The sequence below is a fragment of the Narcine bancroftii genome, chromosome 11 (assembly GCF_036971445.1).
Source record: "Narcine bancroftii isolate sNarBan1 chromosome 11, sNarBan1.hap1, whole genome shotgun sequence".
Taxonomy (NCBI): Eukaryota; Metazoa; Chordata; class Chondrichthyes; order Torpediniformes; family Narcinidae; genus Narcine; species Narcine bancroftii.
The window spans coordinates 70999331-71015001 of record NC_091479.1 but is presented as its reverse complement, the minus strand read 5'-3'; the positions used below and the strand labels follow the sequence as shown (position 1 = coordinate 71015001).

The window sequence follows — 15671 nt, the reverse complement described above, 5'->3', positions numbered from 1 at the left end:
AGAATTTTTATTAGAGTGATAAATTACCTCATCAGTCAACATTTCTACCTTCATAACAAATCAAAGATTATAAAAGTAATTCAAAAAGGGCCCCCATAGTGTTTGAAAATTTACATTCATATCGGAAATTAAGCATCTAATCTTCTCTAAGTTTATAACATGACGCATGTAACATGATTAGGCGGGGCAACACAAGAGATATAAAAGCTAATACATGTAGCACAGATGTTGTTATGTCACTCTAACAATTCCAAATAAAGCAGTTGAGGGATTTGATTTAAAATTAACTTTAAAAATTGCAAAGAAAGTTTGAAATACTTCAATCCAATAGTTCTCAAGACTCTGACATGTCCAGAACATATGAATTAATGAAGCATCTCCAATGTTGCATTTATCACAATGAGGAGATACATCTGCATAAAAACAAGATAGCTTGACATTGGACATGAGCCCTATGAACTACTTTAAATTGTAGGAGGGAGTGGTGGGCACATAAAGAAGAGGTATTAACCAATTTGAAAATTACATTCCAAGTTTCTTCAGGAATTAAAAGCTGTAGGTCCTGTTCCCAGGCTTTTTTAAATTTTATCTGAGGGAGCCTCTCTTATTCCCAACAACATATCATAAATGTTAGATAATGAACATTATAGAAAGGTTAAAAATTAAATATTACATCAATACTTATCAGTCCTCTGAGGAAATGTATGTAATTGAGATCATAAAAAATCTCTAATCATAGATAACAAAAAAAAGAGTATTTGGCAGAGAAACTTAAATAATCCTACCTTCAATTGAGGCCCTTTTGGGAAGAACTGTGACAGCCCCTTCAGCGACTTCTTCTTGCTGGTGGACGGGTGCAACCTTTGAACCCCAGCTGTCCGAACCGACCCAGAGGAAGTGTTTTGTCTGATTGGATCTTTTGGCAGCCTCCAGTAAACGGCTGTGGAGAAAAAAATGGTAAGGAGAACAGAAAATAGATGGGCAAGTGGGGGGGGGGGGGGTGGGTGGTGGGGGTGGAGGTAATTATTCCACCATGAAATAATGACAAATTTTCAACTTATTGCCCCTTTCACTCCTCCTCAATGCTCAAGGGAAAAAGTGCCATCTACTCAACCAATCATTTTGACAGCTCAAAACATGACAAAGCATAGCAATAACACCTGTTTGAAGACTACACTTGTGTCTCAGGAAGCAGCCATTTCTTCAGATCTAAATCATCACCTCTGTCGTGCTCACTTTGTCACTTTCTTCCACCTCACCTGTTAGTTCCTGATCTATTGTATCTGAAGGCATCTGAAAACCAGTTCTATTTCCCAGAGGACTGATGCTTCAGTCAAATGTGTAATCTCATTAGAATTCTCTGTGCTTCTCGGGAAAATAAGTGGTGATTACAAATCAATTCCTTTACTCATTTCCAGTATTTCTGAACTCCAACTGAAATCTTTAGTTTCGTCAAAACAGATAACTAGAAAGCTAAAGATTTCAGCTAGATTTGGATGAGCACCGCTTCCCAGGGGACAGAACTAAACACCATCAACATAGCTTCAAATTAAGAGAAAGGAATGTGTACCTGATGTCATCTTCACTTGCAAATATAATTATTCCACGAGCATTGGGAGTTTCCAGCAAACGCTTGATAATCTTGTCAAATTCTCCTGGTCTTGGTTCCCGAGGAATTTTCAGTGACTGGGCAATGCAAACCCTACCTAGGGAATAAAATTGCTTCACGTTAACCTAGCTGTTTAAAGCAGCCGCAGTTATTAGTCATGCTGATGGAAGGCTGATGGAATGCAGGGCCGCTGATTTACCCTGACCTTTATTGACTGGACCGACCACACCAACATGCCCTGGTGTTACTGGACAAGTATCGACATAACAAATGCTCTTGTCAGGATATCAATATTATACAATAAAAAGCAAGTGGCCCATTATATTTGGATAGTTAAAGTAAATGATCAACACAAAACTACCAAGGTAACTTCATGACGATTGGGGTGCATGTTTTATATTCACAACATATCTATTTGTTGGATGCTGCAAGTGGAATTTAGATTCTAAAATGTTTTTTGATGAACTGCATACATTTTCAGAATGAATTGCATTGAATGCCAAAGTGTGCAGCTAACAAATGCAGGAAATAGATCGTGGAGCAAGATCATGGCTGCAGCTGGCAGCCAGCACCAATGTGATTCTAACTCTGCCATTTTGCTGCCCAGCGCTTCAATTATTGCGCTCCTGTAATCTTGCACAATTGAATACACACTCTGCAATTTATGAGCACCATTTAAAGGGATCATCAGCTGCTTCATTGCTGCTTGATTTCCATTTACTGTTCCTGTTATTTCAAAAGTCTGTCATGATTTGGACGGGAGAGGTATGGAGGACCATGGGCTGGGTGCGGGTCAGTGGGACTAGGCAGGAAAATGGTTCGGCACAGATTAGAGGGGCCGAGGTGGCCCGTTTCTGTGCTGTAATTGTTCTATTTCTGAAGTTGCTAATGTTCACAGGGATTGGTGGAGTGAAAGAACATGAACAAAAACAGCTTTTGCACAAAGCAGTCACTCCTATGCATAGACAAGCATAGAAGCATCACCCTTGGAGTACAACATGCCTGAGAAAATGGACATAGGCCATGCAGAACTGGATCAGCTGCTGGAAATCAGAGGTGGAGTTGGAGGGACAGACTCACATTACGAGGGCATATCAACCCACAACAATCAGGCAGCAATTCTCCTCCCTCCACATTGGGAAATCATGCATGAATTACCTGCGCTGCTTTAAGGATTAACATTTGCCATCTGCTCTGGCGCCTTGTCATTACAGAGCGCTGCCAGCATCTTGTCACACTGAGGTCTCTGCTGAGCTGTGCACCCACTTAGTACCGAAGGAAGGCTGCAGTCGTGTTGATTTGCAAACATCGAACTGGTGAGCAGCCTACCTGCCGATTACAGGTTAATCTACCTTTTCACTCATTTATCTCGGTAACAAGATGTCAAACTATAGGACCCCAAATCGACAATGGAAGTAGAAGTTTTGAAATAGAATATCAAAAAAAAATAGAAACTGCTAATCAAACAAATTTGTCTGCATTATCCACTTTTGCTCAAGGGAGTGAGGGTTCCATAAGTTATGAAATCAGTAAAATGGTTCAGAACACAAATCCAGGTTCAGTCTGTGCCATGCAATTAACCTACACCCTGGTACATACTCATGGACCGAAATGGCCTGTATGTCTAAATTTAAAATTAAAAGGTTGGCCACCCCTGAGATCGTCAACCTGGGCAACTCCAGCCATAGAGACTGCAACCGAGACAGTTGACATAGATTTCAACCGAGAGCCGCTTCGCACGTCAGCCTTTGCATGAGACATCGCTTTCACCAATGTTGAGCTTTTATCTTGCTCCCCATTGACAAGGATAAGGAGTGGTAAATCCCATCAAGGGGATTTTTAAACTGGTCTGAGAAACTTAAAATCAAGCTGCTCTTTCACCAGCAATAATTCACTTTACAAAGGCAAAGGGTGATGGATAAACGGGGTTCAATGTGACATTAGCAGCAGCATTTTAACATCTCAGAGAATGGATTGAGAGAAACCAACCTGGACTGCTGGAAAAGTTGAAAGACAAGATGGAGGATGATAAGAACATAAGAAAACAGAAGTTGGGGAGGTCACTCAGTCCATCAAGCTACTCCTCTATCAATATCACTGTGGAAGATCTGCTATAGGTCTGATCTTTTCCTCCATCAGAGTTCTCACTTCCCTATTCTTTAAAAACTATATCAGCTTAGCCTCTCTTGATAGGACATTAACCCGGTGAGTCCCCTTTGGATGGCCTTTCTGAAGCAATCCAATCCTCTTTCTGAGGCAAGGAGTAGAAAACTATACTTTGCATTCCTAGTGTTAAACTGTTGAAAAATTTCCCTGTTTTTAAAGTCCAACCCTTTGGAGTAAATGACAATATGCCACTTGTCCTATATTTGTCTGCCAATGTTTTGAGACTGGAACACCTGGATCCCTCTGCATTTCACTCACTTGCAGTCTCTTGCCAATCCCAAGTATTCCTCCACCCGCTCAATCTATCTATATTCCCTTGCAGAACCACAGAATTCATATGCCAACATTCCTTTCCAACTAATTATGCTCTCTTGTGTTTACCTAGGATGTCCTTCCAGACAATGATAGTTCTGGCTATGCAACATTCCCTTAATCAAGCCTGGATTATACTCCGGAGACTCACAACCCCCTGTCGCATCAAGAGTGTGGCCATACCCTTGTATCCTTAATCAGTCCAGTTAGCTGTCAATTTAGAGCAGTGTTGTGATGTGAGATTTACAAAAGACAATGATGAAAGCCAATCCTCACTGCTCCTGTGGTTTTTTCCCAGACTTCATAAAGATTTATTTCTTTACAACTTGCCTGGGATTGCTGACCAATTGGAGTTCAATATGAGAGAACATTTTGAAGATTAGATTTATATACTGATTGAAAATTCATGTTGATATCATCTGGCAATTTTTGCTAATTCAATTTTTCTTGGCTCAATGTGAGCTATGTTTTGGAGATGAAAGGGCAGTGTGCTAATAAAATCATTTCCCAAATCATTCCATTTGCAGTCTACAGATTCAATTAATTACACATTGATTGCAGGATACTATGTTTACAAGCACAAAATTGCATTGGCATTGCAGTGGCTGTGAAATGTTAGCACTGTTGCTAGAAGGGGTTTCATCCTCCATGACAAATTGCTTGAGACGAGTTTTATTGCAGCCAAACCGCACTGAGCTTCAGCATACTGAAGACACGTCCCTCAACAATCTGACCACCGCTTCTCACCACTTCTTCTCATTAATGATCAGTTAATTGTTTGTTCACTTGTCTGTTTTATTAATATGTGGAACAAAGAGGCCAATGTCAAACATCCTTGGGGACTTCTGCAATCTCCTGCTGGTACCACAGTACCACAGAAAAGCCAGAGGAATTCCTGGAGGCAGCAGATTCAACAGTCATTTATCACCGAAAAACAAGCTACATGGTTAGCTGTGAAAGTACTCAATGGCAGAGCAGAATGGGAGACCACAGAAGAGACTGCCGATATTGGAATCTGCATCAAGGTCCTAACCCAAAACATCCACCATCTCTGTCCCCCCCCCCCCCCCCCCACAGTTGCTGCCTGACTTGCTTAGTTCAGCAATTTGCTTTTTGTCTAATATTATTTGGGCACCATAGACAAATACATTCTAAGAAATGGAAGCTATAGCATTGGACCTTATTCATCAATTCTTTTGCCTCTTTACCTCCATCAAACAAAACCAGAAATAACTAAGGCTCCTCAATCTAGACACTGTCTAGCTCCTGCAACATTATCCCAGACCAGAAATGATTAAGGAACTTCGATCTAGATGCTGTCCACCTCCTGGAACATTATCCCAGTCCAAAAATGACTAAGGAACTTCGATCTAGACACTGCATATCTCCTGGAACATTATCTTCCTCTGTTGTTTTGCATTGGTGCTAAATCCAAAACTTTTCTTTACTACTGACCCCTCCAAGTATGATTGTCACAAAAAGTCTTGAGCCCACCTCTCATCATCCACTGCCTCTTGATCCTCCCTCCCTCCTCTGGTGAAACACCCTCTGGCAGATCTCCCTCCTTCTGATACTGGGAAGCATCTCTCCCTCCATTCCCCCATCCGTTGGAAAACCTCTCACTGTCACTGGTGGAACCTCCCTGCCTCCCTCCAACTCTGACTAACCAACCCTCCCACACTGCCAGGCCTTCGCCCTCTGTCCACTGGCAAACCTCTTCCCCTCACTCTGTCCACTGGTGAACCCTCACCTTCCCTCTGTCCTCTGGTGAACATCCTGTCTTCTGGCCTCCAGTGAACCAAGTGTCTTCATCATCCAGAGAACTTCCAGCCTTCCATCCTCTGGAGAACATCCTGCACTCTGTCATCTGCCAAACCTCCCTCCCTCCCTCCGACATTGGCGGATCACGCTCCATCCACTGGCAGACTTCCTGCCTTTTGTCCACCGGTGGACCTCCTGCCATTCCTCCAATCTCTTTGCACCCTTCCTCCATCCTCTGGAAAACCTCACATCCACCCTCAGTCCTCTGCTGAACCTGCGCCCTCCCCCATCTTCTGGCAAACCTCATCCTCCGGTGAACCTCCCATCCTCCATCCTCCAGTGAACCTCCTGTCCTCTGGCAAACCTCGCAGCTACCCTCTGTCATTGGTGAACTTCCCTCCCTCTGACCACCTCAGACCCTCCTCCTGCACTCTGACTGCTTGCAACCCACCCTCCCTGCAACCGCTGATGAACCTCACCCCCTCTAAACACAGGCAAACCTCTCTCTTCTGGCAAATCTCCTTATCTCCCTCCCTCTGACACGTGGACCTTTCTCTCTCCCTCTAACTGACAAATCTCACTCCCTCCATCTACTGGTGAGCCTCGCAACCTCCCTCCACCCACTGGTGATCCTCTTACCCTCTCTCCATCTTCTGGAGAACCTCACACCCTCCCTCCACCCTCCATTGAACTTCACAACCTCCCTCCATCTTCTGGAGAACCTTGCACCTATCCTCCTTCCTCTCCAGTGAATCTCCCTCCCTTTATCCTCTGATGATCCTCCCTCCCTCCACTTTATCAAACCTCTGAAGTGTATACCCTATACTCCGCCATCTCACTCACACATCATTCCAATATTGGGCTTTTGGATGGTTCCCAAAAGCCACCATTTCAATACCCTCAATCTATTGTTTAAATCTTTGTCTTGGCTTAAAATCTCTTGATAATGATCATTCAAGCTGTCCCTTTCACTGACGAGCATCACTCCCTATTTTGATTCAACATCGGGAACCCTGTTTTCTTCCATTCTGTCCCCACCAATGCACCATCATGCCTGCGTAAAGAACCAACTTAAAACACAGTCCACGATGAAGCCTTCATAAACACAAGAATATAAGAAACAGGAGCAGGGATCAGCTATTTGTCCTCTAGAGGCTGCACTGCTGATAAGATCATTGCTGACCTGGATCCATGTACCTGACAATTCCGCATCACCCTCTATTCCTATTCAAAAATGCATGTGTCTGAAATATATTCAGTGAGGTGGCTCTACTGCTTCATTGGGTAGAGAATTCCACGGATTCACTGCTCTCCGGGAGAAGCAGTTTCTCCTTAGCTCTGTCTTAAACCTGCTCCCCCAAATCTTGAGACTCCCCCTACATCCTAGGCTCGCCTACCAGTAGTAACTCCCTCCTTGCTTCTATCTCATCTATTTCTTTCATTATTTTAGGCTTGTGTAAGATCCTCCACTCACCCTTCTAAACTCCAATGCATACAGTCCCAGACAACTCAACATCTCCTCATAAGTGAACCCAATTATTTCCGGAATCAACCAAGGAGATCTCCTCTACAATGTCTCCAAAGCCAGTACATCTAATTGTACCCATGTCTACCACTTCCTCTGGCAGCTTGTTCAATATACCCACCACTTACTATGTATAAAAAGATGGCCAGACCAATTTTAAATCTTACCCCTTTCACCTTGAACCTTTTCCCCTAGATTTAGATTCCCCTACCCTGTAAATAAAACGACTATGGCTATTTACCTTATGATTTCATATACCTCTATACATGTCACCCCTCAGCCTCTTAGGCTTCAATGAAATAAGTCCCAAGCTATCCAGCCTCTCCAATCCTGGTAACATCTTCAGGAATCTTTCCTGTACCTTTTCCAGCTTAAAGACCCAGCTATAGCTGGGTGACCAGAACAAGATTCTGTGTGGTTTCTCCAGCATCTTGTACAGTGATAATATAATGCTCTCACCCCTTGTATTCTTTCCCCTGGTTGATGAAGACAAGTGTGCCAAATAACTTCTTTATCACCCTAACTCCCTGTGACACCACTTTCATGGAACAATGTATCTGAATCTCACTGTTCTGAAACACTCTCCAGGGCCCTACCATTTACTCTAAAAGTCTTGTTCTGGTTTAACTTCCCAAAATTCCACATCCCTCACTTGTCTGAGTTAAATTTCATCTACCATTCCTTGGCTGAAAACCTGCTCTATTTCACCAAGTAGCCAGAATGATGAAACCCCACTCTGTATCAAAACAGCCCTATGACAAACCGCCACAAAATCTCCAGAAAATTTCAAAAATTTCCTTCCACAAATATTAGCTTTATCCATTAGTGTTCCGAAAGTAAACTCAGGATTAGATACAGTGCAGCCATATGAAGTTTGGGTGGCAACGTCACATTGAAAAGGTGTAAAAATATTTAAACTCCTTTGAAGAAACAATCATCTAAGGTAACAATGTGTATTTTGGATCATCTGACTACTAGTATATCACATGTTCATTGAATCAATGCCTTTGACTTCCTGAATACTGATACAATGACACAGCAGGAGTATCACATGCAGTGAGGAATTGGAAAGCATTAGTCTGCCAGCAGTGAAGGTCAAACTTCTTCAATCCGATCACATGTGCCAAGTGCAATAATGCAAAAGCAGATGGGCACAGCATCTAATATTCACTGCACATCAATTAAGAGATTACTGAAGGGAACACAAATCACAAAAGGGGCCCCGCCCCATGGTTCCCGCTGCAGTCCACCAGCCATACCTGAGCTGGATCCAAGACTAGAAAAGTGGCTGGCGGGAATCCCAATTTCATTGGGAAGACCCGCTTCCCACTTCAGGAATCTCAATCCAAAGCCCTGGTGTGAAGTGAATGCTGTTCCTTTGCAGAGTTGCTTCCAATTATCCTTTTCGCCATTTGTGCATCCCATTTAGTATTAATGGATAAAAATAGATGAATAATTTTACACCATTATCCAGCACAGACCTTTTTGCTGGTATCTCTATCACCATTTATGGATAAGAAGGTAAAATTTAATGACTCTTCACAGTTAAAAGTCAGGTTGTATATAGTCACTATTACCAAGAAAACCAAACAGGTCTTCAAAAATGTTGACGTTGTATGACGTACTTCTACACAATAGTTTTGACCAAAGGCTATGCTGTTTATGGCAAGTGTTTTCATTCTTTCCCATCACAGCTTAGGCTCAGGGAAGGTAAACAATTTGCCCCTCACAATTGTCACAAAAGTCTGTTAGTTTTAACCCGGGTTGCCTTTCCTTCAGGAACTACCTGCTAGAAATGGAGGCCCAGGTGGAAAGGACATGATGAGTGTGTCATGGGCATGAGGGATCTCACAATGAGGAACACAAAAATAGGAGTGGGCCCCCAGTTCCTCAGTCTTCACGGCCATTCAAATAGATTAGGCTAATCCAAACTTCCACTTTTCTATCTTAACTCTATATTCCTTTCGTCATTGCAACCAAACTACATTAACTAAAAAATTCCAGCTTTACAATTGATTTAAAAAGAATAGTGCAAGGAAATATTTTCCAGGCAGTGGAAGATTATCTACCACCCAGACCCCTAGGCTGTGCTTTAGTAAGGTTCCCTCTGACCTTGCCAACTGCCCACCCCACCTTTCATTGAACAGAATCAAGTGACATTGTTACATTAAATAACTTATATTAGGGATCTCCTTGCTCCTGCCGGGTGCCCGATGTGGCCACTCCTGCCAGGCCCCCTCCTTTCCGGGCCCCTAGGCTTAAGCCTACTTAGCCTAACAGTTAATCTGCCACTGTTTCCAGGTTCCCTTCAATGTCCTTCCCTCTGAACTTTGATTCCCCCATCTGATGCAGGGGTGTGCTCAGAACAGACAGACAAGCTTTGCTCTGCTTCCTGATAACCAATAAATATGCAATGATGTGTCTGAATAAGCATGGATAATTGCCCTGGAATTACTGTAGATCGGCCACACTGAGACAGAATTCATATCATGAAGCAACAGAACCTTGGTTACAAGTTACCAGGCACTGTAAATTTACACCCTAAATATTCCTCCAAAAACAGGAAATGGAATACAAACAGTGCATATTACGAACATTCATGGTGGCATCACATCGATACATTTCATTTACAAAACACCAATGCTATTCACATGGTCTCTTTGAAACCCATCAAGTGTTTGAGAGGCTGTTACAATGAACCACAGCCCACATTGACAAGAGGCAGCAGGCCCTGAGGTTACAGTCCATTCCTGCAAACATTTTGTTTTGGTTGCATTAAAGTTTAGTGCCTCCTTCGGTACAGACTCCTGCAGCTTGAAACATGTCAGTCAGTGTTGAGCTCGTCGAAAGACCCAAAGACTTGTTGATCCAAACCAAGGCTTTTATTAGCAAAAGACAAGAGCTCTTCACAGGTGGCCGACCAGTCCGGAATGATCCGACCTGGCTAGGGACACAACCCTTTAAGGCCCAGACAGTAGGCGTGGCTAAGCTCTCAGCCAATCGCTGTAAGCACAGTCATTACACTCTAGATACTGTAACTATATACATTGGTAATAGGTCTGTACTATCACTGTCACCCCTTCTTGGAGAACTGAACCTGGGGTGGAAGGGCTGAATAGGGAGAAGGGAAGGAAAAAAAAATGAGGGAGAGAATGAATGGAAGGGGTAGGTTAAGGACTGTAGCGGTCAGGGGGTCTGACCATCCGGCGTGACTGCCGTGGTGCTGGGATTGGCATCGCTGGAGTGGTGTCGCCAGCAGGCTCGTCGGGTGCGACCGCTCCTTCGCTCTATTCCCCAGCCGTGTTGTCGGCAGGGTGGTCCGGGTCATTGGGGTGCTGTTGGTCCGTCTGTTCCAGCACGGGGCTTGGGGAATAAAGAATTGGGGAAGGTTGGGTTGGGGGGGTTGCTGGCCCTACCGTATCCTGAGCTAGGTCCCGCACCGAAACAGTGTCCTCCCGCCCGTCTGGGAACTCAACGTAGGCGTAATGCAGGTTCGTGTGGAGTAGAGTCACTCGGTCAACCCAGGGGTCATTCTTTGAGTGCCGGATGTGGCGTCGCAAAAGGACGGAGCCAGGGACAGTGAGCCATGCCAGTACAATGCTTCCTGAATCAGATTTCCTATGGTTCGCAGGGGCCAGTGTAGCAGCAGCCGACAGGCCGTCAGTATCTCAGGGGGTGGGGTCCAGTCCCTAGAGAGCTCGTTTAACTTTAAGGCTGCATCCTCCATTGTGATTGCAATCCGGGCCACGACCTCTAGTTTTTCTACCCCTTGTTCGAGCAAGCGCAGCCTCATTTCGTTCGATCGGAGCTTGGCCACAAAGGCATCCCGGACGAGATCGTTTGTGATCTCGGCAGCAGTTTTGTCCACACAGTTACAGTCTTTGCCCAACGCTTTGACTACTTGTAAATATGCCCTGCTGGACTCGCCAGGCTGTTGCTTCCTCGACGCAAGCACGAGCCGGGCATGAATTCTGTTCATTGGTTGATCATACAGTTTGTTCAGTACCTTTATGGCTGCGGTGTAAGTGGTCTCATCCTGGATGTTCTCGTAGACTCTCGAGGACACCATAGATAGCAATGCTGTTAGACGCTGGTTATCCTCCTCTACCTCAATGAGCCTTAGGAAGTTTTCAAAGTTAATCAGCCAGAACTTAAAGGCTTTGAAGGCTGTAGCTGACTGTGGGTCAATGTCAAGTTTTTCTGGCCGAGTCAGATGCTCCATCCCTTTTTAAAAAAATTCTTTTTGCTAATAAAATTGTAGAGCTCGTCGAAAGAACCAAAGACTTGTTGATCCAAACCAAGGCTTTTATTAGCAAAAGACAAGAGCTCTTCACAGGTGGCCGACCAGTCCGAAATGATCCGACCTGGCTAGGGACACAACCCTTTTAAGGCCCAGACAGTATGCGTGGCAAAGCTCTCAGCCAATCGCTGTAAGCACAGTCATTACACTCTAGATACTGTAACTATATACATTGGTGATAGGTCTGTACTATCACAGTCAGCATCATTCATTTACAGTCACCTCATTGCACTGGAATACCAACAAGGCTCAAGCAGACCAAAGTGCATCTTTCAACAAACTGACAATCTTCTGGCAGCACTCGGAATGTGTGCCTGTGAACATCCTGTCAGCAGGAGAATCCTGTGTCACACAGCTGCTCAGGACGAAAATCAACAAGAACCCTTGCATCCCTTCCCGGCAAAAGCAGAGTCCACAATAAAGTGCTACATCAGCTCATCCACATCGCAGCCTTCACTGGCAGTGAAACTAATCATGTAGGGAGTGCTCTTCCCGTTTTCAGCCACGTGCTTCTTGGTGAGTTCTGGTGATGATGCAGTCAGCCACATGGCTTCAACGGTCTATTTGGAAAAACATCATGACCTTCTCCTCCAGGAGATTCCTTGCTGACTACTGCATGATAGACTTGAGGACAAAGGTGGTTATCTGTGGTAATCTATCTAGGAAGAACAGAGAGTTCAGCAATGTCCAACTGAATGGAGCATTGCACAACAAAAAGGGCCAGCCCACTCTTTGCAATACCAGGAGCAGAAGCAAGTAGAACCTCAACACACAATACTTGGTGGCTGCCTACTTTGGTTCCATACATAGCTTGGTGGAGTCAAACAAAAGCGACATGGGTAAACTTTCTCCACAATTCTCTGGGGATTTCAGCCTTGCCAATTAAGCCATGATGCACATCCTGAATCTCCACTTGTATATGGATGACTACCATGAACAGGAGCAATGTTTGAATCACATCCACACCATATACAGTCGCTCTAAGAGCTGGCAACTGATGATCAGATTCTTGCCACTTTCAAGAATGAGCACCTACTTCTACAGTTCTGGTTTTTCTTTGACTCTATCTATCCACTCTAGTCCACTCTTGCTGTGTTCCCCAACTCCTCCAAACTAGATGTCCAATACTGGCATATTTCTGTACATTATTGATGTAGAATTTTAGTATTTCACCTTATACCTGTACTCTGACAAAGTAAATCAAACAAAGGGTGTTCTGACCCAAAACATTAACTCTTCCATAAGCTTCCCCCAGACCTGCTGAGCATTTTCTATTTATAGTTTTTATCCTAGGTGGGTTTTCCAAGCATTTGAGGAGAGGCTTGGGAGGAGTGTGGGGTTTGGTAAAAGAAACTGATGGAGGTAGGAGGAGTTGTGGGTCATGGACATTCCGCATTCTGCAGAGTTTACCAAATAAACTTTCCCCATCCATTGTGGTGCTCATCCAGGCACCAGCCTGACCAGATCCCTCACAAGAGATGCAGGGGATGGTCTCATGAACAGGAGCATTGCAGAGAACTTATTGTGAATGACTACACAGTGGAGTGACAGAGGCTGGATTTCATGGGTCTGATCAGGAGTGGAGAGGTCCATGTTCAAGGGCGAGGAAATGGGAACCACAAGGGATGGGTGATCTTGGAGGTTGGGGAGGGGAGAGCGATGATCCTAGAGGAGGGAAACTAATAAGCTTGATGTGGGTGTACTGCTTTCCTCTGATCTATAAAAAATGCAAGAAAATCATCTGCCTTTCATTCACCCCCCGCCCCTTCCCCCGCCTTTAACTGCAAGACTTTCCTCATCTTGTAAAACTGCATTGGTACAGGTTGAACCAGAGGGACAGATAAAACATGAGAGAGGCAACATTGTTATTAAGTAACCAAAATGTCTACTGGGAGCAAGATGGCTTTGCATCACCTCCCAACAACATCAATTCTCACTTTCTGCATTCAAACCAGACCTTGTCATCTAATGCCAGAAGTACCCCCACTTGCTTCCTTGGGAATTGTATTTCACCTTCAATAGGACTGAATGATTAAGCAGTGATGTTTAACATTCATTAACCTTGCAACATTGGCTTTTGAGTGGCAAATTGCACATACTGGAGGTTCTCCTCAGCTTCAGAATCTCTAGGAGAGCTCAATGATGCGTGTGTGTGTGTGTGTGTGTGTGTGTGTGTGTGTGTGTGTGTGTGTGTGTGTGTGTGTGTGTGTGTGTGTGTGTGTGTGTGTGTGTGTGTGTGTGTGTGTGTGTGTGTGTGTGTGTGTAAGCAGGTCAAGTAACAGCTTTTAATGACACTGCATTTGGTAGTCTTGAATTAGCCGTACACTTCCTATAGTCACGAAACATCCTTCCAAAAAAATCCTTTCAACAGTTTGTCAAGTTGATCAAGTATTCCAAACCTAACGGCGACTACATGCTACTATGATTACATTTACAATATGATTAAAATTGAGCTGGTAAACCTCTCTTATTCTCTTGTATTATTTTCTATCATAATAACCACAAAATGAGAGAAATCTTGGGGTTTGGAAGTTCCTAGAATTAATGTTCCCAATTTAATAGCAGTTCAAGGTGGCAGCTCAGCACCAACTTCTCAAGGACAGTCAGGCATGGGCAATTAATGCTGCCTTTTCCCAATGAACTGAGATGAATACCTTCTCAACTACTGATCACCGCTTTGCAATTCTCTATTTAGCGCAGACAGTAAAACCCCTGTCATCCAGAATTCAAGCAATCGGCAACCTCAAGGAACCGGCAAAGAATCGTGGAAAATCAATAGGTAAAAAAATATGGATGTTTAAAATTGGTGCACCTGACTGTTAGTTCGGCAATGCATGCAACACACAATCTCAAGCAAAGGGAAAATTCACATTTCTGACATCTACCACTCCCCATAGGTGGCAGACACCAGGGATTTTACAGTATTTATTCTCTTCAAATGTGATCGGTCTGTGTTACTTCAACCATTTTTATTATTTTTTTTGTTGAAAAGCAGTTGGAATTCAAGCCATCTGTTTGCCAAAAGGAAGGGAGGAAATTAGTTGTGGCCTTTGGCACAGGATGCATGCAGGAGCATCACCAGCCAGCTGTATTTAATTCTGTTCCTCATTTCCACTGATGGGAACGGATTGGAACATGCAAGAGCAGACCTCAAATGGTGAGAGATGTTCAAGCATGTATGGGGGAATCAAAGACAAATTATTCCCCAAACGACTCCGTGATATCTTTAAAAAATAAATATAAATTGAAACATACCACATTGCCTCAAGCAAGATTAACAAACAGTGCCACCCTTTTGAGTAGGAGTATGTGAGGAGCACGTCATACACAAGTACAGATGCTCCAAAATTCTTGCTCACTGCAGCAATTAGATACATTAGATACACACTAACAAAGGTATAAATTCAACAGAAAGCAGAAAAAGGATGATTAATATAAAAGGAGAGGTGGGATCAATAACTTCATGATATATTTCTCAGTTGTTGACAAAGATGTATTTTGTTAAAGTGAGACGCTTTGGGATTGAGTTCTATCTATACTTTAATTCCTGCTCGTGAAGCTTAATTTGCAAGAAGTAAAACACAGAATTCTGTGGACACCGTGGTTGAAGCAAAAAGACACCATGCCTGGGAGACTCAGCAAGTCAAACAGTTGTCCTTTATGTAGCAAAGGCAGAGGTACATAACCAACATTTTGGGCTAGATGAAGAGCTCAAGCCCGAGACCTCGGTTATGTATCTCTGCCTTTGCTACATAAAGGACACTGTTTGACCTTTTGAGTCTCTCCAGCATTGTGTGCTTTCAACCCTAATTTTCAGGTTATTTCATTGCCAGAGTTCCTGCCTTTTAGGAAAGAGTTAAAAGAAGACCAAGATAGATTTCTTTAGAACATATTCACATTGACCACCACCAATGGGCTGATCTCGCCTCCAACTGTGCATCTTGGCACCTCACAATTTGGCGGGCAGCAACCTCCTTTGAAGAAGACCGCAGAGCCCA

At 43.7% G+C, this 15671-nt stretch overlaps 1 protein-coding gene across 1 annotated transcript in view; it reads right to left on the bottom strand.

Moving 5' to 3' along the window:
- LOC138745224 (metabotropic glutamate receptor 8) overlaps positions 1–15671 on the bottom strand; it is a 326930-nt gene that overhangs the window by 121695 nt on the left and 189564 nt on the right. Inside the window, exons 3-4 of the mRNA XM_069902285.1 lie at positions 1571–1706; positions 786–940 (exon numbers count right to left, since the gene is read on the bottom strand). Of these exons, the coding sequence (XP_069758386.1) occupies positions 786–940; positions 1571–1706 (291 nt within the window). The remainder of the gene's footprint in view (positions 1–785; positions 941–1570; positions 1707–15671) is intronic.